Source organism: Oryctolagus cuniculus, chromosome 3, assembly GCF_051225735.1.
Source record: "Oryctolagus cuniculus isolate XC-2025 breed Fujian yellow rabbit chromosome 3, ASM5122573v1, whole genome shotgun sequence".
NCBI classification, from domain to species: domain Eukaryota; kingdom Metazoa; phylum Chordata; class Mammalia; order Lagomorpha; family Leporidae; genus Oryctolagus; species Oryctolagus cuniculus.
In genome coordinates, this window is record NC_142869.1 from 75,682,903 (window position 1) to 75,709,399 (window position 26,497).

Here is a 26,497-nt window from a genome sequence, read left to right on the forward strand (position 1 = left end):
TTATAGCACTTCCAGTGTAAACTCAAGTTTTAGTTCCTTCCTTGGAGTAACGCAGGCTCTTCACTCTTTACAAGGGTATTGCAGAGCTGCCAAAGTTCTCTCTGCATATTTTTCTCCGGTATTTCTCTATTCAACTTGGTTGCCACAGTGAGACCAAAATCATATGGACTCTGTGTTCTTGCATCTGTAGTGGAAGCCTTAGCATTAGATAGTAACTGTGTAACTGTGGTGAGCTTTTTTTTCTCCCCCAAAGGAAAAGAGAGTAAATATTTTAGATTTTGTGGGCCAGTGGTTTCTATGGCAACTACTGAACTCTGTTGTAGAAGCATGGAATCAGTCATCAATCCTAGTCAATACATAAGCAAAAAACAAAAAGCAAGCACACACACACACTTGGTTGTGCTCTGCTAAAAAACCTAGTTGTGCTCTGCTAAAATTTTACAAAAACATGTGGCAGGTTGGATTTGGTTTGTGAATTGATAGTTCGACAACTCTGACCTAGTCTGGCTTCTTCATTTTGGAAATGAGGAAATTGACTCAGAAGGTTTACCTGATTTGCCAATTTCACTTAGTCAGCAAACAGCAGGGACAATTCCATTTTCCTAATTTCCCATCCAGTAACTTTCCCACCAGTCCAAAGCACCTATTTAATGCCTCATGGATGGATCAGAAAATGCAAACTCAAATGTCAGAGATGTTATGATCTCTCTGAATTTTGGAAAAATGCAAAACTAAGCTGGTAAGGAACACACAAATCCAAGAGGAATTAATCTCAATTCATTCAACTGCTGCTTGGGTTGTCTTTCACGTTAGAGCTAATGTATATATCCAGGAATGTCCTTGAACTAGTGTTTCTTTCTTTTTGAATGATGCCCCTTCCTTTACCACAGCATTCTCTTCTACATGTAGGAAAGGGTGTTACATGTGGTGGTGGGTCATGACTTCTCTCTAGAGGCCCTGAAATCCAAATCCTTACCTGGCACTTAATGCCTGCCAGGCTGCAGGTGCACGTTTCTGGATCACAGAACACCCGGCAGTCACAGCCGCAGTCCTCTCGCGACAGGCGGATGGCTCGCAGCTCGTGCTTTTCTTCTACATCAATCTTTTTCACTCCAGAGGCTCGCAGTAGTGCTCTTCGTTTTTTTGTTGGCAGGGGTTGTAGGAAGAAGTACTCGTCTACTTCTGTGTTGTCTAAATCAATATCATCATCAGAAATGTCATCCACTGTAAGAGTGCTAGCTTCTTCAGATTCTACAGTGCCATTCTTAGTCATCTAGAACACAAAGCAGCAGGTAAGAGTCTTCGCTTCGGCAGGGGACAAAGTCCCTGTGTCAAAACACTTGGTGAGAATGAATTGTAACACATGGTTGTGTGCCCATAGTCAAGAAGTGTGAGTTAAATCCCTTATTTTTATTTTTCTCCTTAGAAGTCACAAGGAGTATAAAGGTGTCAATATGACAGGCTTTTAAATGTAGTGATAACAGAAGACTGTCGTTAGAACTCTTCATTTCCTAATGTTAGGAGCTACAGTAAAGCTTTAGTCTGAGTACAGATGCCTACCATGACCCAGGTCATGATAATCAGCTATGATGCAGGCATAAATGTGTCCTTGTTTAGACGTGATAGCATCTTAGTAAAAGCTATCACCACCAACTCAGCACACGTGTCCTTGAAATAACAAGCTTGTCTTTTGGACTCCAGAAAAATCATGCACCAGAAAATATACATATACTCACTGCGCTATTGGGATTGCAAACACAATTATTCTACAGGGCATTCCAAGAATGAGGGCTTGATATGAAGTAATCAGTCAGGTCAGCGTGCTCTCAGTAACACAAAGAGAGAGGGCAATGCTGGCAAGTGCCCTCCAAACACAATGGAAACAATAAATTTTGGTTCTCAAAGGAGTTCATGTGAACCTTTGCCCAAAGCAATACCTTCCACATTACAGCTCATGTGGACAACCATGCCTCCTGTACCCAGGACTATTCGGTGTCTATTTATATTTCTTTTCTAAATTAATCTCATCTATCAGTGAGCCCTGAATAGTATTTCATTTCTTACTCTTACACCACCACATATAATGTTTTCTTCACAAAAAAAAGCACTTAGAGAGGGATATTCTCTCTCTCTGAAAATGAGCAACAAATCTACTCCAAAAACAGCACAGGAATACAGATGGCACTTAGAGTTTATTCCTCCATAAATTTCATTAGTTGTAATTACTACCATGCTTGGTGATACTAACAACAGTTCAGCACATTTAAAATACTCTGGTGGGGCTGGAGCTGTGGTGTAGCAGGTAAAGCTGCTGCCTGCAGTGCCGGCATCCCATATGGGTGCCTGTTTGAGTCCTGGCTGCTTCACTTCTGATCCAGCTCTCTGCTGTGGCCTGGGGAGGCAGTGGAGGATGGCCCAAGTCCTTGGGCCCCTGCACCTGTGTGGGAGGCCTGGAAGAAGCTCCTGGCTCCTGGCTTTGGATCAGCCCAGCTCCAGCCATTGTGGCCATCTGGGGAGTGAATCAGCATATGGAAGACCTCTCTCTCTCTCTCTCTCTCTCTCTCTCTCTCTTTCTCTCTGCTCTGCCTCTCTGTAACTCTGCCTTTCAAAGAAATAAGTAAATACTCTGGTAACATCAGACATTATTTTCTCACCTGTATAGGAGAAAGTCAAACATTTAGATAACAATGATTATTGAACAAAACCCTTTAATCAGACAATACTGAATGTTTTAAAGAACAAAATGCAAGATTGGATTTTGCTTTCAAGTAGAGAAATTTTCACACACAATAGCAAGTGTATGTTAAAATATTTTACAAAAGGTCCTCAAAATTAATTTTAAAAAACTATACTTTGTGTTTCTGTGTGGGTGCAAACTGTTGAAATTTTTACTTAACATATGCTAAATTGATCTTATATATATAAAGATAATTGAAAATGAATCTTGATGTGAATGGAATGAGAGAGGGAGCAGGAGAGGGGAGGGTTGCGGGTGGAAGGGAAGTTTTGGTGGGGAAAGCCTTTGTAATCAGTAAGTTGTACTTTGGAAATTTATATTTATTAAATAAAAGTTTCAAAAACTACTTAATTATATTATTATCTGCTTATATATAATTAAACATTTCAGAGTTTAAATCCATGATCTTGCAAAGATGGGTAGTCTCCTTAGTTGAGGTTCTGTTTGTTGGTGTGAGCTTCAATTTATTTCATTCCTTGTCATTTCTACTAGGATTTTTTTTTAAGATTTTATTTATTTCTCTGAGAGGTAGAGTTACAGACATAGAGAAAGACAGACAGAGAGAAAGGTCTTCCATCTGCTGGCTCACTCCCCAGATGGCCACAATGACCAGAGCTGACCCGATCTGAAGGCAGGAACCAGGAGCTTCTTCCAGGTCTCCCACATGGGTACAGGGGCCCAAGTGTTGGGCCATCTTCTACTGCTTTATCAGGCCATAGCAGAGAGCTGAATCAGAAGAGGAGCAGCCAAGACACGAACTGGTGCCCTTATATCTGGCGCTGCAGTTGGAGGCTTACCCACTACGCCACAGTGTTGGCCCTAGGATGTTACTTTGGTTGTGGTTGTGGCTGTGATTTTTACTAATTCTTATTTGCTAACACGCTGCATATTTCTATCTGTAATGATCTGATTTTCTAAGAAATTAAAGGGTATGACTGGCTAAAATATATTTAGTCCTCTGTAACAGGTAACGTTATATTAATAAACAGGAAGTGTTCCCTTTCCCATCTGGTCACTCCATAGTACTGAGATTTGTTTTCATGAGTTCTTGGCTTAACTATGTGAACCTCATCAGGATTTTGACTTGATGGCACATACAGAACACCCAGGACTTTGTCAGCATGATCCACTCTAGTAATTCCTTCCCACTTACTCTCAGTGTTCTGTCATATTTATGCTATCTTACACAATTTATAACGGTACAATGAAAATAAAATCTTCACTTTATATCAATAGGGTTTGATTTTTATTTAAAAAGATGCTATTAGATAATACATGAAATCTGTGTCAACACAAAGTAAGATTTTGCCAAATATTTAAAAACTTCAGAATTTTTAGAGCACCATGAATACAATTTTCAGATCTTAGCACATCAAATGCAGTCTACCATTTTATGCATTAATGAGTCTCAGATTAATTGTTACCCCTTCACAACATACCTACAGAATTCCCCGACTCCTGTTTCAGTATGCTTTTCTCAGTATCTCTCAAAGGTTAGAAGGTTTTCTATGATGACTAGCACAATGCTGGGAATCTAACAGACTTAAACACAATGTGTTTAAGGAGCTCTTCCATTTATAAAACAGCATGCAGTAATTCAAATGAACGCTCTATTTTAAAGTAGACATTTTCAGTTGAGGATTTGGACCATTTCTAGTTTACTGATCTTCAAAAATAGTATTATCTTGCTAAAAGCTCAAAGTTTGCCAAAACTGTTGCTTCAGGAAACTATCAAATAATCCTGACCCACAGTCTTGCTTTTGTTTCTGCGTATGTATGTATGAGAGAGAGAAACTGGAGGTGGAGGTAAGATAGAGGTGGTAGAAAGAGTTATGAAAACATAACAATATTAATAACAGTTTCTGAATCCATGTGTAGGGCTCCATTTAAAGCATTTTACTTCATTAGATCATTTAACATCACAAAACTCTCATGAGGTAAACACTATTAGTACACACATTTAACTGATGAGGAAACGGAGGCACAGGACTTTCCTAAGATGCTAAGTAGCAAGGGTATGCACTAAACCATGATTCTAGATATTTGACTCTACAGATTGTTCCCTTAACAACCAGGAAAGTTACATACGCTTTTATATATCTAATATTTATCAAATAATCCATGATGCTTATATTGTATTAGGCACTAAGTGCACCGGTGTAAAAGACATTCTTGATCTTCATGAATTGGAGTATAGAGATAGAGTCTAGTAGTTTCAATCCAGTTCATAAGAATCTCCTAGTTTAGAGTGATCAAGGACATTTCAGAGTACGTAGGAAGGGTGTCTATGCATGGTGGGATGGTGGTGGGATGAGGAGGGAAGGCTTTTAGCTGGAAGCTTAAATCTGAAGATGGAGGAGCAATTCAATGAACAGTGGAGTAAGAAGGCATTGTACAATGAGCTACAAAAGTTTCAATAGCCTGATGTGGGATAGAGCACGATTCATTTATCAAGCAAATTATCCAGATGTTTGAATGTACATGGTATCATTCCTTGGCTTGGTCCATAAGCAAAGAACTAAAAGGAAATAAATAGCAGTCCTTCAGAAAACAGCCCTCTTGACCATAACCACCTTAAAGGTGTTGTGTAATGACCTCACATATGCTTTCCTTTATGGTCAGTATCTTACCTGAAATTTATCCTACATTTGAATGTATTTATCTATATTATACTGTAAGAATTTCAAGGTCAAGATCTGTGTATGCTTGCATGTTTATGCCTGCTTTGTTCCTATTATGGAACTTAAGCTAGGACTTAGGTCTTGAGGCATTATGTAAACTTGTCTGGAATCATTGCACAAATAAAACCCTGTAACTATTTTAAAAAGATTTGAAACATCTTAATTTTGCAAATTTGTATTCTCTGGCAAGTACTAGTAAACAATTCCCAAAGCCTAATAGAATACAACATTTTGTCTATCTAAACACACTTGAGGGGTAGGGCACATGCTTGGTGACAAATATAAGGGGCTGAGATGAAAATCATCATTCAGTCTTTTATTCCTCTATATCATGCTGATGAATTTCACTAAAAGGAAATTTTTGGTGTCATTAAGTGCCTGATACATAACTAATTCAATGTAAAATAATTATGATAGGGAAACAATACTAAAAATATTGGACTAAAATGGAAAATAAAACAAAAATGAAAATGTTTTCAGCAGTTAACAAGGACACTTAGCAATACAGTCTCCTGATCATTCTAACATTATTAACACATGTGAAAATGAGAATGGAAATAGGAATGTAGAAAACTAATTCAATTCCACAAATTCTGATTACTGCCTATTATGCTTAAGATGATGATGTTGAAAATGACCCAAGCTACCATATATCGAATACTAGACATTGAGCCCCATACTTTATATAATTATCTCACCTAATTTGCACAAGAATCTCATGAAGTAAGTATTTTCTGTAGTTGAGAATACTGGAGTTTAGATAAAGTAATTTGCCAAAGTCTAGCTAAATAGCTAATTAGTGATGTTACTGAGAATCAACACAGGGTCATTTGACTCCAAGGCATGAGCCAGGCTTGCAAAACTGGCTTGGATTAAAAATCTTTAGGGTAATAGTGGAAAAATTATATAGAAGAGGAAATGAAAAGGAAAAGGTTGCAGCCACACTCCAAGAGCTAATCTCAGTGCTGTAGGATAGGCGACCAAAGAACAGTACACATGCTTCCTTATAATTAGCTCATTCAGAAATAAAGGAAATGATTCAGACACAGAGAACAAGAGCTCAGAAAAGAAGAAAACAAAAGCAAGTCAAAAATATGGTATCTCCACAGTTAGCATTTCCTTTCCTTTTGGGTACATATTTTGTGGGCTTTGTAATGGACATGCCAACAGGAGATGCTGTCAGGAGCTAGTTCAACTAACGTGTTAATTTATTAATTTTCTCCATCAACATTTAACTCATTTATCCTGGCTTGCATTTAGTCAGCTTAGTTTGACACTTAATTTTGTCAATATGTTGCTTTTGGTGCTTGTTTCCACGTATGTCTCCCCTATCACACTGTGAACATGTTGAGAGCATAGACCATGTCTGTCTTGTTCATCATGGTATCTCTACAGTAATTTTTAAGTAAATATGCTTAGAATAATATTGAATTAAATATTTCTATAAAATAAATAAGTAAATATTTAGCAAATAAATATTTGCAAAATAAGTGAATGAATATTCTTAATCACTATGGCATAGTTCAAGGCACTGTATTTGGAATTGGGGTTTATAGATGTACAACAATTCTGCCATTTAAGAGGCTTTCAGCCAGCAGTGGAGACGATCACATAATAAATCTGATATAGTGTGGTAGGTGTGACAAAGTATAGGTGCCAGCTATAGACTAGCAGGGAGGAAGACAGGATAAGAGATAAAAAGGAAGTAAAGGCACAAAGACACAAGACAGAATTATTTACTTCCTATTCTAATCTCATAGTCTCTTTCAAGAAATCATCTTTCAAATCAGAAACCAGAAAACAGATATGTTAGAAAGTATTGAAAGCAAAAACAAACAAACAAAAAAGAAAGGTGAGGGTGGGGAGATTGTGAGAGTACTACTCTGTTCTTACGTAAGAATCTGCAGGCCCAAACACTTCATACTTTAAAGCAATAAAAAGTTTCAAGTTATGATTGTTTAGTGCAACATCTGTGAAGAGACATGAGGAAAGGAATTAAAAGATAACTGAAGTGAGAATGAATTGTGTTTTTTTTAAAAGCTAATTCTGGATAATAATATTCTGGGAAGAATTGTTTAGACAGATGGTCTTAGTACACATAAAAGAAAGCAGTGATTACTCGACAAATGCTTAAGTTCACTAGAGAGAAAATGTCCATGTTTGAAATGAAACTCCATGCAAGGGCTCCACACAGAAAAGACACAAGTGGGAATCAGGTGCACAGAGTCCTGCCTTCTGGGCCATCTGTCCTAGTCCTGACCCCAGATTCCATGCATCAGAAGTGAAACACCAGTATTCCAGTCCCAAGAAGACCTATTCTTAGGTTCTCAGAGAATTTCTTGGGTTCTTCAGATGAATCTAGTTAATTAGGGTAAGGTTGGATACATGGAGACAGAGAAAATATCTCTTGGGACAGAGTTACTTGATTCCTTTTGTACCACCAACGAGGCCATGAATGAGGGATGTGGCAGCAGTGCCTACCTGGGCAATGAGTCTCAGTGAATGCTCCCATTCTTGAGAATCACTTCTTTGAGAGCACATTCTGAACCTGGCACTCTCTTGTGACGTGCAGTTTTAAATTCAGACCTCTTGGGGAAGGCGCTGTGGTGTAGTGGGTAATCCCCCCTCTACAGTGCTGGCATCCCATATGGGCACCGGTTCTAGTCCGGGCTGCACCTCTTCCAACCCAGCTCTCTGCTGTGGCCTGGGAAAGTGGTAGAAGATGGCCCAAGTGCTTGAGCCCCTGCACCCGCATGGGAGACCTGGAAGAAGTTCCTGGCTCCTGGCTCCTGGCTTCGGATCAACGCAGCTCAGGCCATTGCGGCCATTTGGGGAATGAACCAGTGGATGGGAAGACCTTTCTCTCTGTCTCTCCCTCTCACTGTCTGTAACTCTACCTCTCAAATAAACAAGTAAAATCCTTAAAAAAATTCACACCGCTGCTGAGGACAAACAAGGCAGACTCATTATACATGCAGGTGATGATATTATGTTTAATAAAATTAAATGTAACTCTCTATTGGCCATATCTACCATTAAAGAGATGCCCTAGAGATATTTTAATATACATCATTGCTGACTTGGCTTAAAAGACTTACGTTTTATTTGTTTCTGTGCATTTTGCTTGTATGTTTGTTTGCTTGCTTTTTTTTTTTTTTCTTACTACTGGCTTCATAAGAACAGATACATTGAGCAAGGTCCAAAATACCATGGAGCCATCGTGCATACCCATAGGGAAGAGCATCTACAATTTGGGAAAGGGTAAGGTAACACTTTCCTGACCTGGAATACCAGGTCCAGCTCAATTACCATATGACGTGGTAGACATTAATAAACAGCAGTGTAGGGGTCATGCAGTGGTGCAGTAGCCTAAGCCTCTGCCTGTGGCATCGACATTCCATATGGGCGCCGGCTCCTGTCCCGACTGCTCCTCTTCCAATCCAGCTTTCTGCTTATGGCCTTGGAAAGCAGTGGAAGATGACCTAAGTGTTTGGGCCCCTGCACTCACGTGGGAAATCCAGAAGAAGCTCCTGCTCCTGGTTTCGAATCGGCTCAGCTACTGCCGTTGTGGCCATTTGGGGAGTGAACCAATGGATGGAAGACCTTTCTCTCTGTATCTCCCTCTCTCTGTCTGTAACTCTACCTCTTAAATGAACAAATAAAATATTTTTTAAAAATAAAATAAATAGCATTGTATCTAGAGGAAAGAAACCAGGACAAAAAAAAGTCCCAGAAAACTATTCTCTAGCAGGACTAGTGGAAAGAATTAGGGATGCTTAATCCTATAGAACTGAAACACACAGATCCAATAAGCTATCTTGAATTACTTGCATGTCCATCAACAATTCTTTCAATCACTTGGAATTTGTGAGACAAGGAAGGGCAGTATTCGGGTCAAAAGGTGGCATTAGGTGGCATCAGGTTGCTCAATATAAGGGAGAGCTCTCTAACAATTGAAGTTGCATACACGGAATGTGCTACTTGAAAAAGCATTGTGTTCTGGGTCACCAGAGATGTGTAATTATTGGCTGGCAAGTATAGGATATATGTTTAATTAAAAGAATTCCTGGCTTTGCAGTATGAATTGGACTAATGACCTCATCCTTAAAGCCTTGGGCAAACTCAAGGCAAACATTCATATCACTTTGATATTCAGCCAAATCTTAGCATATAATTCTTCAGCTCATTAGCTGTTAATTGCAGGTGGCAATTTGGAACCAATTTGACTATGCCCTTGAAGAACAAGCAATGTTTGGGTGTTTTGTTAAGCTATAAAAATTTCAGTAACATGAAATCACAGTGAGTCCACAAATGTCTTCAGAAATGATAACAAAATATGAGGAAATTTTAAAAATTCATGGAAAATATATATTATGAAAAAAATGTATAAATTTCAGAATTTTTGACACCACATTAAACAAATTTTAATTCTATTTTCCACAGTCTTCTGGAAGTACCTTGTATGGGACACATAAACATCTAAGTTTCTTTATCCTTCCTGCTGGCTTAGAATTACATTGCATCTTTGCATCTATCTGTGGAAGCTAATATGCCAGATGTATCCAGCTGAATGCCAGCAAATATTTAACAATTGATGTTTTTGAAATAAAAAAAGGTCTAATCTGTCAAGTTTGTCAAGTTTTATTGGGATGTACACAATTCACTTCATTGGGCAACTTAAGCAAGATGGCTCTGGTATACCTGTGGGAAGCCCCCCCATCCTCCCTCCCCCATTTTAATCAGTGAATCATTGTAGTTGACTTCCCTGATTTAAAAGATCAATGTTTCTTGCATGGGAAAAGTGTAAGGATTTGACTGTTCCACTTCAACTTAAATACTAGTAATATTTTGAAAGAACATATATTTAAATGTATTGCACGTGCCTGGGGCTGAAGCCCACCTTATAAGTCTTCATTATTTTGGTTAGGAATATTTTCTGTATTTTTGTTGAACTAGGTTTTGTTTGTGGCAGTGCAGGTGTTTGGCACATCAAAGTCTTCCTGTTGGTGCTGATGACAGGTTTCCATTTAGGGATACATTCTGAAGGCTCTGACTCTGACTCTGCTCTGCGGTGGTCTCCACATAGACTAACAGAGAAGCTTTGTGGGGTTAAGTGGAACTCAAAAATATCATGACCAGCAGTTCTGACACATGGAACAAAGAAATACAGTATGGAGAAGTAGTTACAAACAAATCCAAAAATTTAAGTTTTTTACCTGGAAGGGGAATCACAAGATTTTTGAAGAGATACAAATGGCAGAGCTAGAGGTGAAGGAGAGAGTTATAATATTGCATGGGTAGCTTACTAAATGAAGCATAGCCATAATTCTGATATTTAGGGTGAAGGAGATATGAACAAAAATTTTAAGGTTAATCATTTAAAAATACCTTTTGGCTTTATTTTTAATTTGGAAAGAAAAGCAAACAACTAAGCATTGCTCAAGAATCATGACTGAGAAATTGAGAATAGTGCATAACTTCAGATAGTGACTAGCAATGGTAATCAGAGTGGAGACAGGACCTTTATCTCAGAAAGGAAAAGAACACTTGGTTGAAAAAACATTGAGAAAAAGAGTCAAATCCAAGCTGTGAAAGAGAAGCTAAATTGCCTAGAACAAAGTAGTAGATTCCAGTATGCTAGAACTTACAGGCAAGTAGAACACCAATGTTCTTTAGAACTCACAAATGGCTGCTTAATTCATTTATAGCTTCATGTTAAACAGGAATAAGGAATAATGAGATTGTTCAACAATTGGGGTGAAGATGATATCTGAGCACTTAATTTGGAAAGGATATAGTATTAAGATGAGTTCACTGATGACTAAAGAGTGTGACATGTTTGAATGGTCTTGACAGAAAAAGAACCATGGTGTGTAATTTAGAAACAACAAAGCTAGTTATTTATTCTAGAAGCATACATTTTATTCAATCAGCTTTCTCTATTAGTCGTTAATAGACAGTGTTTGAAATACCAACACTACCAAAGACACACTTGAACCTTCCTAAATGGAATTATGTTTGTTCTACAAATCCAATTGTATCCTATATTATGAGAAGCCTAACCAGTAAGTCGAAGAAATGAATTCCGAAATAAAAAGCAATTTTATCATCAACACCTAAATTTCTACTCTTAGTTTGTTTCTGAAAGGTTTAGTGTGGGGAGCAACCGGACTAGACTGAGTTACTGGAATTAAGACTTATTCTATGCATCTGCTCTCCCACAATATGGCACTGGGAGAGAAGTAAACAGCTTCCGCACAGCTGCCTCCAGTTCAACTAATAAACTGTAGGACTTGCTATTGATTGGAGGAGAGCAGCGTACTCGGCGTGTGGGCAGCCGAGTTAGGATTGGCGGAGGAGGACTATAAAGGAGGAGAGAGACGGCATGCACCAGGAACATCTATGGGGAACATCTAAGGGGAACATCTAGCTGAAGGAACACCTGTGCAGCCCCCGAGAAGAGCCGGCCGGCGGTGTGCCGCTCCCCTGCGGAAGTGGGGAATGTGGCCAGGGGGAACTGCCCTTCCACGGAGGTGGAAGGGATAGTAGCCAACCCGGGAAGAACCAGCAGCAAACCCGGGGAGGGCCGCGCAGACGAAAGAACAGCGCAGGGTCCTGTGTCGTTCCTCCACGAAGAGGGGGAGCGACATAATGGTGCCATGACTCGGATATGAAGCCTAGGCAGGGCTTAGTGTTGCTCCTCCACGAAGAGGGGGAGCGACATAATGGTGCTGTGACTCGGATATGAAGCCTAGGCAGGGTTTAGTGTCGTTCCCCCATGAAGACGGGGAGCGACATAATGGTGCCGTGACTCGGATATGAAGCCTAGGCAGGGTTCAGTGTTGCTCCTCCACGAAGAGGGGGAGCGACATAATGGTGCCGTGACTCGGATAGGAAACCTAGGACGGATAGCAAACTTAGGAGGGAAGAAACGGGAAGAAGCAGGAAAATATCGGAGAGAGAGACTAGCAAACAGCCTAGGGAAAAGCCGGACGAAAAGGGTGCCGGAAGAAGCTATTGAAAGCCTAGGCATAGACTCAGATACGGACTACGGGGGGAAGCTGGGAGAAATCTCTAAGGTCGAAAGCGAAAGTGAAAGCTAGAACAAACAGACTCGGATACGGACCGTGGGGAGAGGCCAGGAGAAATGAGGGAGGAATATTGTTGGAGGAAAGCTTGGGGAAACATACCGGGTAGAGAAAAATGTTAGGGAAATTGAAGCCGTGGGGGGCAGGCCAAGGCGGACACGAAAGCCACTTTGGGGTTCTCAAGTTAGCCCGGGAATAGGGGGCGAAAAGTTGAAACCAGAAGCTGAAACGTAAGCCAGATTGGGATCCGTCTGATTAGCCCGGGGAGCAAAGGACGGGAAGCCAAACCGTGGGGCGGAGACGTATGCTGGGTTGAATTCGCCAGGCTAGCCCGGGGAACTTAGATTGAATGCTAGTGGCGGACACGTAAGCTACGCTGTGTTACTCGCGGAAGCCACCGCGTGCAGAGAGAGCACGGGGCGTGAATAGATAGGGAACGGGGCTGGCACGAGGCCGTGGTGCAGATGCGAAGGGCGTGGAGACCGCGGAGCGCGCGAAGCCAAGCCGCGCAAAGCCGGGAAGCTGCGCAGATGAAAGAGGCGCGGGCTGAAGCGGCTCAGCCGGGAAGCCGCCGAGAAGTAGCCTCGGGGCGGGCAGCGGGAAGCTGCGGGGACAAGAGAAACAGAAGTTTGGAAGTGGAGTGAGAGAAATGGGAATGTTGGCAGACAGAAGTAAAATGGGAGAAATAGGAATGCCCGGAGATAGAGAAATAGAGAAATAGAAAGGCCTCCCTACAATACAACAATTAGAAGGCTTGGATTCGGTCTGCCCGATTAGTGAGGCGATGAGCACCTGGGCGGCTAGCAGCTTATGCGCCGCAGGTCACCGAAGACAGGCACGAATTAACATCAGTAAGGCCTCCCCACAAAAAGGCAATGAGAAGGCTTGGATTCGGTTTGCCTGATAGGGCTTGTAAGCCCCTGCAGGCTCGACCAGAGCATGCGCTGCAGGGCACCGAACACAGGCACACATCAGCGCCTAAAAACCTCCTCACAACATGGCGAAGAGAGGACCCGGATTCGGTTTGCCTGATTGATAGGACTTGTAAGAGCCTGTGGCAACTCTAGCAAGTAGAGCAGAGTGTGTGCCGCGGGACACCGAAGACAGGCGCGTATCAACGCCAAAAAATAAAAAGAAAGGGGGATCTGTGGGGAGCAACCGGACTAGACTGAGTTACTGGAATTAAGACTTATTCTATGCATCTGCTCTCCCACAATATGGCACTGGGAGAGAAGTAAACAGCTTCCGCACAGCTGCCTCCAGTTCAACTAATAAACTGTAGGACTTGCTATTGATTGGAGGAGAGCAGCGTACTCGGCGTGTGGGCAGCCGAGTTAGGATTGGCGGAGGAGGACTATAAAGGAGGAGAGAGACGGCATGCACCAGGAACATCTATGGGGAACATCTAAGGGGAACATCTAGCTGAAGGAACACCTGTGCAGCCCCCGAGAAGAGCCGGCCGGCGGTGTGCCGCTCCCCTGCGGAAGTGGGGAATGTGGCCAGGGGGAACTGCCCTTCCACGGAGGTGGAAGGGATAGTAGCCAACCCGGGAAGAACCAGCAGCAAACCCGGGGAGGGCCGAGCAGACGAAAGAACAGCGCAGGGTCCTGTGTCGTTCCTCCACGAAGAGGGGGAGCGACATAATGGTGCCATGACTCGGATATGAAGCCTAGGCAGGGCTTAGTGTTGCTCCTCCACGAAGAGGGGGAGCGACATAATGGTGCTGTGACTCGGATATGAAGCCTAGGCAGGGTTTAGTGTCGTTCCCCCATGAAGACGGGGAGCGACAGTTTAGTATAAGGAAACACCCACAAATATGTCTATGTATATTGCTTTTTGCTCATACTTTTCTATGAAAGTCCTCCTGGGAGAGATGCCATAGTATACAAGGCTTCTCTGTTTGGAACTCATCAGAGACATCCTGGAAAGACACAGAGGCACAGGGTAAGAGAAACTTCTCCTTACTCTTCTCAGGATGCTGGCTCTCAAAGAAGTAGAAGGAAAACTACCCAGTACCAGTCCAGGGAATTGCCCAAGGAACTTTCCTTGCTCTCCATAATGAAGGCTCTGGAAAACTGTCAGATGCTGCCTTCCTTCTTTCCTGAATCAACAGGCAAGTCATTGCTGCTCAGAGAGGACGAATTCAGGCAAAATCAAGGAAGGAAGGAAGGCAATGCTTGTCCTTAGCAATCACTGCTTCTCTCTTTTGGCTCCTCTTTGGTGCCAGTGACCCTCTTGCTGCCCAAGCCAAAGTAATGGAATTTACTTAGCTATAGTTATTTTGAAACTTACTCCAAAGATATTTATAATTCAAAACAAATCTCATATTGACAGAGAAATTTCAAGTATCAGTGAAAGTTTTGGATAGCTAATGTTTGGGGTAGTTCATTTTAGATTTCAGATAACCAAACACTAGGCAGGTATAGTCAATGATATTTTTAAAATCAGAAAAGTTAATAATGCCACAGGAATTGCAGTTAACACATCCCCTATGTCCCAAGGAGATTTCATCACTAATTCATTAATTAATTTTATAAATTAACTTTATAAAACGGGTCCACATTGCTGTGATCTGTTTTTAAAAAGAGATTAATTAACTTATTTGAAAGGCAGAGAAGGTAGAGAAGGGGCGGGGTGGGGTGGGGAGAATCTTCTACCTGCTGGTTTGCTCTCCAAATGCTCTCAACAGCCAGGGTTGGGACAAGGTGAAGCCAGGATTCTGAACTCCATCTGGGTCTCCCAAATGAGTGACAGGAACTCAAACACTTAGGTCATCACCCACTGCCTCCCAGAGATATTAGCAAGAAGTTGGATTGGAAATGCAGAGTATCTGGGACTTGAATCACGCACTCTGATAAAGGATGCAGGCATCCAAAGCAGCAGCTTAACCCACAGCACCACAATGCCCACCACCCATTGCTGTGATCCTTAACTTCATGTTAGCAATCCTTAATACTTTTACTACAGTGAAGACAGGGTTTGATCACCTCAGAACCCATTACCCTTTAGCTTTCTATCCATTTGGAAGTAATGATGATCATCAAATGCCTTTTGTTTTTATCTTTACCAAAGGGGAAAACTATAAGTTTCCACTTATACAAAACACACTGAGACATTACATCAACGCAGATGATTGCTTTTCAGCTTCCAACCTTAAGCACAGTTGTAAAAAATGAATCAGTAGCAGACATGAACGCGCTTTCGGTTCGTTTCCTTTCTTGTTCAGCCTGTTAAAACAAAGCAGTGTGGATGGAACAGGATACAAATCACCCTATCAAAACAGATCCTGTGTGATAAGGAAGGTTGCTGTGGGTTTGTGGCTTCCGTGCTAACATTCACCACATATCTGATGTGACTCAAAGTTCACCACAGTAAATCTTTTCGTGCTCAGATGGCATTACAGTCTCCTAGCTGTTACAAACCTCTGCACACACTATCAAACCTCAGCAAAGGATAAATCCCTATAGGTACAAAGACTGTCTTTTCCAATACCTATAGGGGACAATCAATGCAAAGAATAGGAAGTAATACAGTAATTGTTTTTTTCTTTAAGTGAGGCAGTTATTTAACATCTTGGTGCCTTTTTCCTCAGTTGTAGACATATTTTAATAATTTAACCTGGCTGGTGCCACGGCTCACTAGGCTAACCCTCCACCTGTGGTGCCGGCACCCCGGGTTCTAGTCCCAGTCAGGGCACCGGATTCTGTCCCGGTTGCTCCTCTTCCAGTCCAGCTCTCTGCTGTGGCCCGGGAGTGCAGTGGAGGATGGCCCAGGTGCTTGGGCCCTGCACCTGCATGGGAGACCAGGAGGAGGCGCTTGGCTCCTGGCTTTGGATTGGCGCAGCGCTCTGGCCGCAGCGCGCTGGCTGTGGAGGCCACTTGGGGGGTGAACCAACGGAAAAGGAAGACCTTTCTCTCTGTCTCTCTCTCACTGTCTAACTCTGCCTGTCCAAAATAATAATAATAATAATAATGATTTAACCTGAGGTCACTGCCTGCAGAGCCAGCATCCCATATCAGTGTGAGTTCCAGTCCCAGCTGCTCCACTTCTGATCTAGCTTGCTGCTAATGTGCCTGGGAAAGCAGTGGAAGATGGCCTGAGTCCTTTAGCCCTTGAACCCATGTGGGAGATCTGAAAGAAGCTCCTTGCTCCTGGCTTCGGATTGGCCCACTCTGGCCATTTTGGACATTTGTGGAGTGAACCAGCGGGTGGAACACTTCTCTGTCTCTCCATCTCTCTGCCTGTAACTCTGTCTCTCAAATAAATAAATAATTATTTTTGACAGGCAGAGTTAGACAGTGAGAGAGAGAGAGAGACAGAGAGAAAGGTCTTCCTTCCATTGGTTCACTCTCCAAATGGCTGCTATGGCCAGCGTGTTGCGGCCGGCGCGTGGCGCTGATCCGAAGCCAGGAGCCAGGAGCCAGGTGCTTCCTCCTGGTCTCCCATGCAGGTGCAGGGCCCAAGCACCTGGGACATCCTCCACTGCCCCCCCCCCCCGGGCCACAGCAGAGAGCTGGACTGGAAGAGGGGCAATCGGGACAGAATCTGGCGCCCCAACCAGGACTAGAACCAGGGGTGCCAGCACGGCAGGCAGAGGATTAGCCTAGTGAGCTGCAGCGCTGGCCAATAAATAATTTTTTTAAAGTGTATATTCCTTATCCACAGTTGACTTTTTAAAATTTTTTTATTTTATTTTATTTTTTTTTTTTATTTTTTGACAGGCAGAGTGGACAGTGAGAGAGAGAGACAGAGAGAAAGGTCTTCCTTTCTGCCGTTGGTTCACCCTCCAATGGCCGCCGCGGCCAGCGCGCTGCGGCCGGCGCACCGCGTTGATCCGATGGCAGGAGCCAGGAGCCAGGTGCTTTTCCTGGTCTCCCATGGGGTGCAGGGCCCAAGCACTTGGGCCATCCTCCACTGCACTCCCGGGCCACAGCAGAGAGCTGGCCTGGAAGAGGGGCAACCGGGACAGAATCCGGCGCCCCGACCGGGACTAGAACCCGGTGTGCCGGCGTTGCTAGGCGGAGGATTAGCCTAGTGAGCCGCGGCGCCGGCCGACTTTTTTTTTTAAGATTTATTTATTTACTTGAAAGTCAGAGTTACAGAGAGGCAGAGGCAGAGGCAGAGAGAGAGAGAGAGAGAGAAACTTTTTTCATCCGCTGCTTCACTCCCCAAGTGTTTGCAATGGCCAGAGCTGGGCCGATCTGAAGCCAGGAGCCAGGAGCTTGTGATGCTGGTCAGCTATAATAGACCACATGGGTGCAGGAGCCCAAGGACTTGGATCATCTTCTGCTTTCCCAGGCCATAGCAGAGAGCTGGACCAGAAGGAGCAGCTAGGACTCGAACCAGGGCACATATGGGATGCTGGCACTGCAGGCAGCAGATTTACCCAATACGCCACAGCACCAGACCCATAAATAAATCTTTAAAATATTAGTTAACTTTTTCCAATGGGTGTTTGTGAGGATTAAAATAAATATTTAAAAAAAAATACTTGTTAGATAAGAATCACTTGGTGACTGGCATCCATTACTATTGTTCTACCAATATTTGAATTTGGAGAATGACTTTTCTCTGGGTAATGGACAGAATTGTTTGTACTAGGTTAAAAGAGTGTGGATTTCAGAAACAAAATTAAGAATTATTAGTAAATTAAATTACATGCAAACCCATCATAAAAAAGCAACAAGAGGGGCCAGCATTGTGGTGTAACAGGTTAAGCCATCACCTGCCATGCCGGCATCTCCTATGGGTGGCCTTGGATAAAGAGGAAAAGTTATCACAGTGGTAGTTTACAATGCCCACCCCTGCCTCCTTGGTGTTACTTCACTCTTCCTAAACCCTTGTTCCAGCTGCATACGCCCTTATGAGCTCACAGTGCAGCCACGGTTTTACTGATACCTGACACACTTGCCAGTCCTCTTGGTCCAGTTACTGCTCCAGGTTTGCACTTCTCTTCCTTAAGTGTCCCTGTTCTCCTGTGCCATATCAACAACCAGTTACACACTCTCATTACGTCTTGTTACTGTCCTCAGCAGCATTGAACAAAAGTACGAATTTATTTTGACAACCTGGTTGGTCTTTTTCTTTCCTATTAACCTGCAAGTTCCTGTAGAGAGCAGATCATAGCTACTTTAGGTCACCTGCTAGCCCCGGCCCAGGCACAGGTGCATGATCTTGTAACACTCAATAGTAAACGGGTGGAATGAATGAGGAAGCAATGTCAGGCATGTTTCTCACTTCACTTTCAGTGGGGACACTATAATGTTTTGCTTTTAAAAAAGAAAAGGACTTATTGGGCAGTATGTTATGTAAAATGGCCAGTTCGGTCTGCAAGTATCAATATGAAAATGATTGACTTCATCAAAGTGCTGTAAGGATAGAGAGTTTCAGAAAAAGCGAGGTTTTTTTTTTTTTTTTTTTTTTTTTTTTTTTTTATGATTTTTACCTTTAGCTTCAAAGAGTTCAATTTCTCCTCCCTGAGGTGTTCTCTCAGCATCTCCCGGTGCAGCCGCTCCTGCTCGCGAGCAAATTCGCCAAGCGTGTACTGGCGCACGCTGTTGTGGCGGCTGGACATCCCCAGGGTGCTGCCGCCCTGACTGGGCACACTCGTGAAGCCTTGCCTCCTGGTGAAGTAGTACACCGTGACGCAACTAAAATGCACATTCTTTGTCCTCAGCCGCTTCTCCCTTTTGAGAATGGAGGAAGCTGAAAGAGAAACAATTCAGTGAACATGAGGCCAGGAAAATGCCACTTAGTGATCTTTGGCCAGGAGGCTCTACAATTGTTGTTGCCTGGCTGTTAAACTGGCATTTTAAATGATTATTCACATCTGTTTTAAATGTTTTTTCTAGCTGTGGAGGAATAGACGTTGAAATACTTCTATGACGGTAGTCTCAGTACACTTTCAGGAAAGCTGCCAACAGTCAGTGCATCAGTGGCAGAATTTAAATTCTCATTCCCTTAATCCTTTGAATTTTGGTCTTATATATGACTTTCACACAAGTTGTGCCATAGTATAATCAGAAATAACATGTAATACAAGCCCTCATACCTTTGGATCTTGTTTGTATATGTAGGAGGTTGGCATAAAAATGTATTTATGAATTTTGGAAAATTCCAGAAAGATAAAAATGCACAGAAAGGTCCTTGGCATTAATTTAGATAATTTAATAATAATCAAATCTAACAAAATTCTTATTTAATAACCAGTACCCTCAATTAAGAGACTCGAAGACTGTGGGTTATAATCCATGTAGTCATTGAGACAATTGACAATGCCATGAGAGATATCAGAATGCTTTTTAATATTTCTTTTTAATTTTGTTAATATAAAGAGAACAGATTTTATGGAATAACAATTATTTATTTTTTAACAATTTTTTTTATTTGACAGGTAGAGTTACAGACAGAGAGAGAGACAGAGAAAGGTCTTCCTTCCATTGGTTTACTCCCCAGATGGCTGCTATGCCCGGCGCTGCACCGATCCGAAGCCAGCAGCTAGGTGCTTCTTCCTAGTCTCCCATGCGGGTGCAGGGGCTCAAGCACTTGGGCCATCCTCCACTGCCTTCCTGTGCCACAGCAGAGAACTGGACTGGAAGAGGAGCAACTGGGACTAGAACCCGGCGCCCATATGAGATGTCGGCGCTGCAGGCGGAGGATTAACCAAGTGAGCCACAGTGCTGACCCCACAGTTATTTGTTTTTAATTGATAGATAAAATTATATATACTTATGGTGTACAATATGATGCTTTGATATGTGTATAAACTCTGGAATTACTCAATCAAGCTGGTTGTATTTTCATTACCATACTTACTTATTTTTGTGCAATGCTGCTCAGAATATTTATTACTAGTTACAGGACATTAAGGTGCCCAGAGCATCAAGGAAGTTGAAATACACATCATAGTCAATAAAAAGACAGTCACACATTAGAAACACAATCTTCTGGAGATGGAAGACACGGTACACACGGTCCAGCCTGATCCTTTTATCTGACACTGAAGTAACTCGGCTTGGGGAGTTTGGGTGCTTTGTTAGTTACAGCTATCTAGTGGCAGAGTTAAACTGGAAACTAAAAGTCTCAATCTGGTGCCGTATTATACAATACTTCCATATCAGGTAAGAAAGTCACATGTATTTGAGGAGGAAAACCTAGGATCATGCTATCATGAGTTCAATTGTAACTCTCTACTTCCAAATATGAGCATGTTGAAGCCTGAACCGTCATCATAAAATGGTTCAATCAGGATGCAGACATGCATAGAAGGAATATAATGTGACGAGAGCCAAGGAGAGTACCATATGAAGACAGATGAGAGCCTGGAATTATGCTGCTCCAAGCCAAGGGCTGCCTGGAGCAACATCAACAGAATCCTTCCCTACAGGTATCAGAGGCAGCATGGCCCTGCCAAAACTTTGATTTTGGTTTTCTAGTCTCCAGAATGTGAAGAAAGAAATTTCTCTTGTTCTAACCCACCTAGTTTGTGGTGTATTTCTATGGCAACCCCAGGAAATTTATATACCTGCTCTACTAGAAAAACAGAAAGAAAAAAATGAACTAAGAAACCAATGGATATAAAAAAAATACAAGTGCATATTTATTGAGTGCTTCCTGCATGTCATACCAGGAAAATAACGTTACATGATTTCATTTCCATACAACTTCTTGCGTTGATATTTCCCATGTTCCTATTTTTACCAAAGTCACCAAAGGCTAACTAGCACGGCCAAGGTCATGCAACGAGTGGTAAAACTGGGATTCATTATCCCAGAGGTCTGGCTTTTCACTACCATGTCATAGTGGAGAGCTCAAGCCATTCTAGGGCAGGTGATCTAGGCTGAGATTAGTAACACACAATTTCTGGAAGATGTCAACTCTTGCTGACTTCAACAATGAATTTGATTTGGAAGGCTGTACTCACACAACAAAGGAAAAGTGACTGTGGTATCATTTGGACTTATCAAAGAATTTCTATTTAAGGGAGCTCAAGTTCATTAGTCTCATCCCCATCCAAAGTATTCAAACCAAATATAGACAGGCTGATATGATTAATTTCATTTCATGGATTCATTTACTCCATAATATAGAATGAAGGTCTATTATGTGCTTGGCACTTTCGGGATCCTTTAGTGAAAAATGGATGGTAATCCCTGTGACCTCCATTCCCTTGATGAGAAACAGACACAGAAGATTCATGATTAAGAGAATTATGACTTGAGGGCAAAACTTCAACTTTCCCATCTTTCCCGCTTCATCATTTTACTTCTCTAGAAGAAATTGCAAATGCTTCCAAACACGTAGGTAATCTTTCCGTTTATTTACATTTACATTCACAGCAACACACTTGTACTCCTGGCAACAAAGACAATTTTCCACTGCGATTTAAAAGCTCTGATCTACTTCACAACAGGATGTTTAAATCATCTAAAAACAGAGAAGAATTTGTCAAAATGTAAAAGAGCACCATAGAAAGCAGTATTCAACAGTCTGCCCAGTAATGTGCTACCAGTTCTGACAAGCCCATCCATCACCACCTCACAGCATGCTAGAACCTCTGTTTTTTGGGTGGTGACATCTCATCTTTCCTGCTCTGATACCATAAAAATGATGCCCTTAAGACATTATCTTCCAAGGCTACAAATTTCCAGATTTTGAAAAGAGTTTTAATATATTCTTTTAAAATCAATTAATATAAACTTCTCTGATAATTCTATTACTTATTTTAAGCAATTTAATGACACTATATCTAAATAATTTAAATAATTTATATAGATCTATATTTGTAGTTTCAGATTATAAGACTTCTTCATCCCTCTGGGAGAATCTATGGCATTATACTTTCCTGGAAATGATCCTTTCACCAAAGTTAAAGTTTAGAGATAATTTCCTAAGGCTTCAATAACAATTGAGGCAGAGAATAGGGGCCCTGCAGCTGTGCCCTTGGTGGGGCTAACATTGTCATCATGCTAGGAATGGTGCTTCCTCCGACCTCCTAAGGTTTCTACTTCAAACATGTTCTTATGCTCATTTTAGCATATGTGTGATATAAAAAGACAGTGATCCAAAAGCCTATGGAATATATTTAAAAGAAAGGCTTTGAAATACTATATGATCTCCTGAATGAAGGACATTTAGAGTGTGACTTTCCTGAACTTAGGAGTCACCCACATCCCTTTTCTGATGGTTGTATCAGAACACGAGAATGGACCATTATGAACTAGCTCTTGCCTCTGGGCCCCAATTTGACTAACATCACAAAATGAAGTCTGAACAAAAGAGTCTGTGTTCCTCAAGCCTGGAAAGAGCAGACTACATACACTCAGCACATCTGCCTGGGGGAATCCTGAAACCTCCCCATATACCTACCTAGTAATTTGTGCCCTTCGCAGAAGGATTGAACTCTACTTTGTGTCTCTACAGAGTTTAGAGTTGGCTTTACTCCTTTGAGGTCAAAGCATGAAAAAGAGAGAGGAGGGTGTATCTTTCATTACTGCTTTGAAAAATGATTAGTCTGTTCTCATGCTCCATACCAATTGTGTAAGGTCTTTCAGCTCCTTTTCTTTCATCCCAACCACTATGAGTATCCCTGAAATGAACGTCTGAATGCAAGAATAATAGACATATAGACAGTCTGGGACACAACTCCTGGGAAGACCAGAATGGTCAGCACATGGGCCATATCTGTGTTACTGAAACATGATCATAGATTGTACAGATATGATCTTTGTATGTGAATAAACATCACAGAGTGACTGACATTAGCTATTTTCTGAAGCTATCCATTCTAAAATTGCCTTGAAAATGAATAGAGGGGCTAATATGTGGCACAGTGGGTTAAGCCACACCTTCAATGCTGGCATTTCACATGAGCACTGGTTCAAGTCCTGGCTGCTCCACTTCCAATCCAGCTTGTTGCTAATGTGCCTGGGAAAGCAGTAGAACATGGCCTAAGTGCTTGGGCCCTTGTGCTCATGTAGGAGAACTGGATGGAACTCTAGGCTCCTGGCATCAGCCTGGCCCAACCCTGGAGGTTGTGGCCATTTGGGGAGTGAATCAGTGAATGGAAGCTCTCTCTCTCTCTCTCTCTCTGTAGCCCCACCTTTCAAAAAATAAAAATACATCTTCAAAAAAATTATGGATAAGAGAACACACAATGACTAATATACAACACCAGGACAAGAATGTGGATAAATAAAATAACTTTTACTAGAAATATATAATGAAAGAACTCAGGAACATAGTAGATTAAAAATGGAAACCAAAAACTAAGAATTGCATGGTATATTTCCAGTAGCATCTAGGAAAGCAAGTGTTCTGATCAGATCAATATTCTGGATATTCTGATCCCATAAAGGGGATGAGTGTATCAAAGTGGAATCATATTAAGTACTGGTCATGTTAATTTTCTAAGAAAACTCAGCTCACATTGCTTCATTTCTACTTTCACAAACCAATGTGTTCATAAGAGTTGGATTATACCTTCAAGCCTATATGATTTTCTGGCTGACTTGTCAATTTTGTTTCTTACTGCAAATAATCAAGTTACTTTCTGATTTACACGTTAGCCCTTTCGAATGTCATTAGTGTATGTCATTCCATCAGTGTGTGGTGGGTTCTGAATGCATGGTGACAGTCTCCCGTCTGGGCCTCTCAACCTGAACACTAGGTTCTGGAGCAGCAGTTCCACCACAGAGCAGCCACTTTAGAGCCAATGCTGTGCAGTGAGCTGCTCGTCTCCTTTAGACACACTTTTTCTTTTCAGTGTTATGAGCTAAGCCCTGCTGTATCCAGGAACACAGAAAGCAGCAAACAGTTATATTTTTTTGGCACTGAATTTGGCATGGAGTTTGAAAGTTCATGATCCAGGTTTATGTCAAACAAAGGGAGAATTGTGGAAAATATTAATTCCTCTGTTTGGATCAATAATCCACTTCTCTTTCCTACACACTATGAGTAAAAGAAAAATGTCAGGTAATCAGCTATTCTATATTTTGAGTTTATTTTTCATTGATTTGGGGGAATTTAGTGGAATCAAGTTAGAATGTTGAAATTAACTTACTTTTCTTGGTAAATTCTGAGCTATAAAAATTTCTGCTTTTAAATTATGAAATCCAAATTAACCAGAGGCTCTGAAAGTATGTGTGTTGTGTTGTTTCTCACTTTTCGATACAAAATCAATTTTCAATGGTTAATGCTATTCAGGTTAATTTAACTTTTGGAAATGACTTCAGCATATTTTCTATGGTCTTCTCTAAATTGATGTGATCGTCAAGGTTGGTCTTTCTTGATCAGGACGGTCATCCACATGGTCTCAAGTCTTATAGGATGAAGTGAAAATGACTCTAGCAGCCAAAAATCACAGGATTAATTCCTTTAAAAGGCATAGTTTTATGTCAAAAGCAATCTTTCCTCATTCACTTGTCTCCTTTGATTCCTCTGAGTCACATTCTCAGGTCTCTTGATATCCTTTCCCTAGTCATCTCTTTCAAGTCATTTTGTTCAAGTAAGAAGTGTAGAGCAGTCATATACCATTTCAGTAGAGGAAACTCCAAAAGACTTATGCTAAGAAACTATCTCAGGTATGGCTGAATAAAAGGCAAAAGGAAAATAAATATTGGGAATATTCTTTTTAATCATAAACAAAATCCAAATAATGTTCAGGGTATAATTTCAACTGGTTTATGCATAATGGCCAAATCAGTATTATATAATTTTATATTCAGTTATGAAAAGTATAAAACACACACAAGCAATCATAAATAAAAGACAGACACTGCCCCAAATACTAGGCAAAATATAAGCAACTGTTTATTACCTATCCATGTTTTGGAGTAGAAGTTCTTTGCCTTTCTAAGAAAATCTGCACTGAGACAGAGGCAGTACATGTTGAGAAAGGATCAGATCCACCAAATGGACAGTGAATCAGAAGCTTTTTTTTTTTTTAAACTGGGCCCATATGAAAGAAGCATTCAAAAATAAAAAAAATCAAGAAAGAAGTAGTTCCTACTTAAGTGAGGCGCATGAGTTTAAATCCAAGACTATTTTCTAACAGATGTGTTTGGTTCCCTATAATATCAACGATAGCTCTAAATACTTTAAAAATTTTTAGTGCATCTTTCTCCTCAGCCCCTGAATGCTACCCTTCCCCATCTCAAACCAACCTACTAATTTATATACTAGTGAAGCAGCAAGACTGTAGAAAATATGATAAGCTGCCACCTGGGACACCTGCTTCCCATGCCAGGGGCCTAATTCATGTCCCAGCTTCTCTGTGCTTCTGATGGAGGTTCCTGCTAATGCACCTGGGAGGAAGATGATGGCCCAAGGACTTTGGTTCCTGCCACCCAAATGGAGTTTCTGGTTCCTGCTTTGGCCTAACCTTCTTGCCTGTTGCGAGCATCTGGGGAATGAAACAATACATGGAAAATTTTCTCTCTCTGTGTCTACCTCTTTGTCACTCTACCTTTCAACAAAAAAATAAATCTCTAAAAAATATGATAAATACATGTAAGAAATAGTCACCTTGATTTCAGTTCTCTAGTTGAGGTAATCTAGGTTCACAATTCACAGACAAGATTAGGAAATTTAACCATTTAGCCATAGTATTTTCCATTTGAATATTAAACTGAAAATGTTCACATTGGATTACCCATGAGACTAATACAGTCCTCTGTGGATTGCAGTTTCTGAGTGAAATAATTAAAGATGAGAATCTTCCATGCGTCACTAGTTCATCAAAAACAAAACAGAAAAACAAAAACAAATTCCTTCATATAACACTACACAAAGTATTTCATCAAGCTATGTACAAATACTACATATGCATGTAAACAACAAGAACAAAACAGCAAGAGCAGAAATCATATGGAAAAGATGACCCTTGAGGCGAGATGACTCCAGCTTTGTTTTGGATCATGAACATGCATGTCACGTCGTCATCCATTCAGTCTGTCAGCTACATCCTCATAAGCAAGTCTGAGATCTGCACG

The 26,497-nt window shown here is 41.4% G+C and overlaps 1 protein-coding gene across 11 annotated transcripts in view; it reads right to left on the reverse strand.

Moving 5' to 3' along the window:
• The window catches only part of CSRNP3 (cysteine and serine rich nuclear protein 3), a 236,250-nt gene that overhangs the window by 14,531 nt on the left and 195,222 nt on the right, over positions 1-26,497 (reverse strand). For 7 of the 11 annotated variants that reach the window (XM_089329080.1, XM_051848553.3, XM_008258688.5 and 4 more), the window contains 2 exons: positions 18,952-19,211; positions 977-1,273 (listed from right to left, as the gene is read on the reverse strand). In XM_089329080.1, coding sequence (XP_089185206.1) covers positions 977-1,273; positions 18,952-19,211 — 557 coding nt within the window. The remainder of the gene's footprint in view (positions 1-976; positions 1,274-18,951; positions 19,212-26,497) is intronic. The other 4 variants (XM_089329081.1, XM_089329084.1, XM_089329082.1 and 1 more) reach the window with 1 other exon arrangement.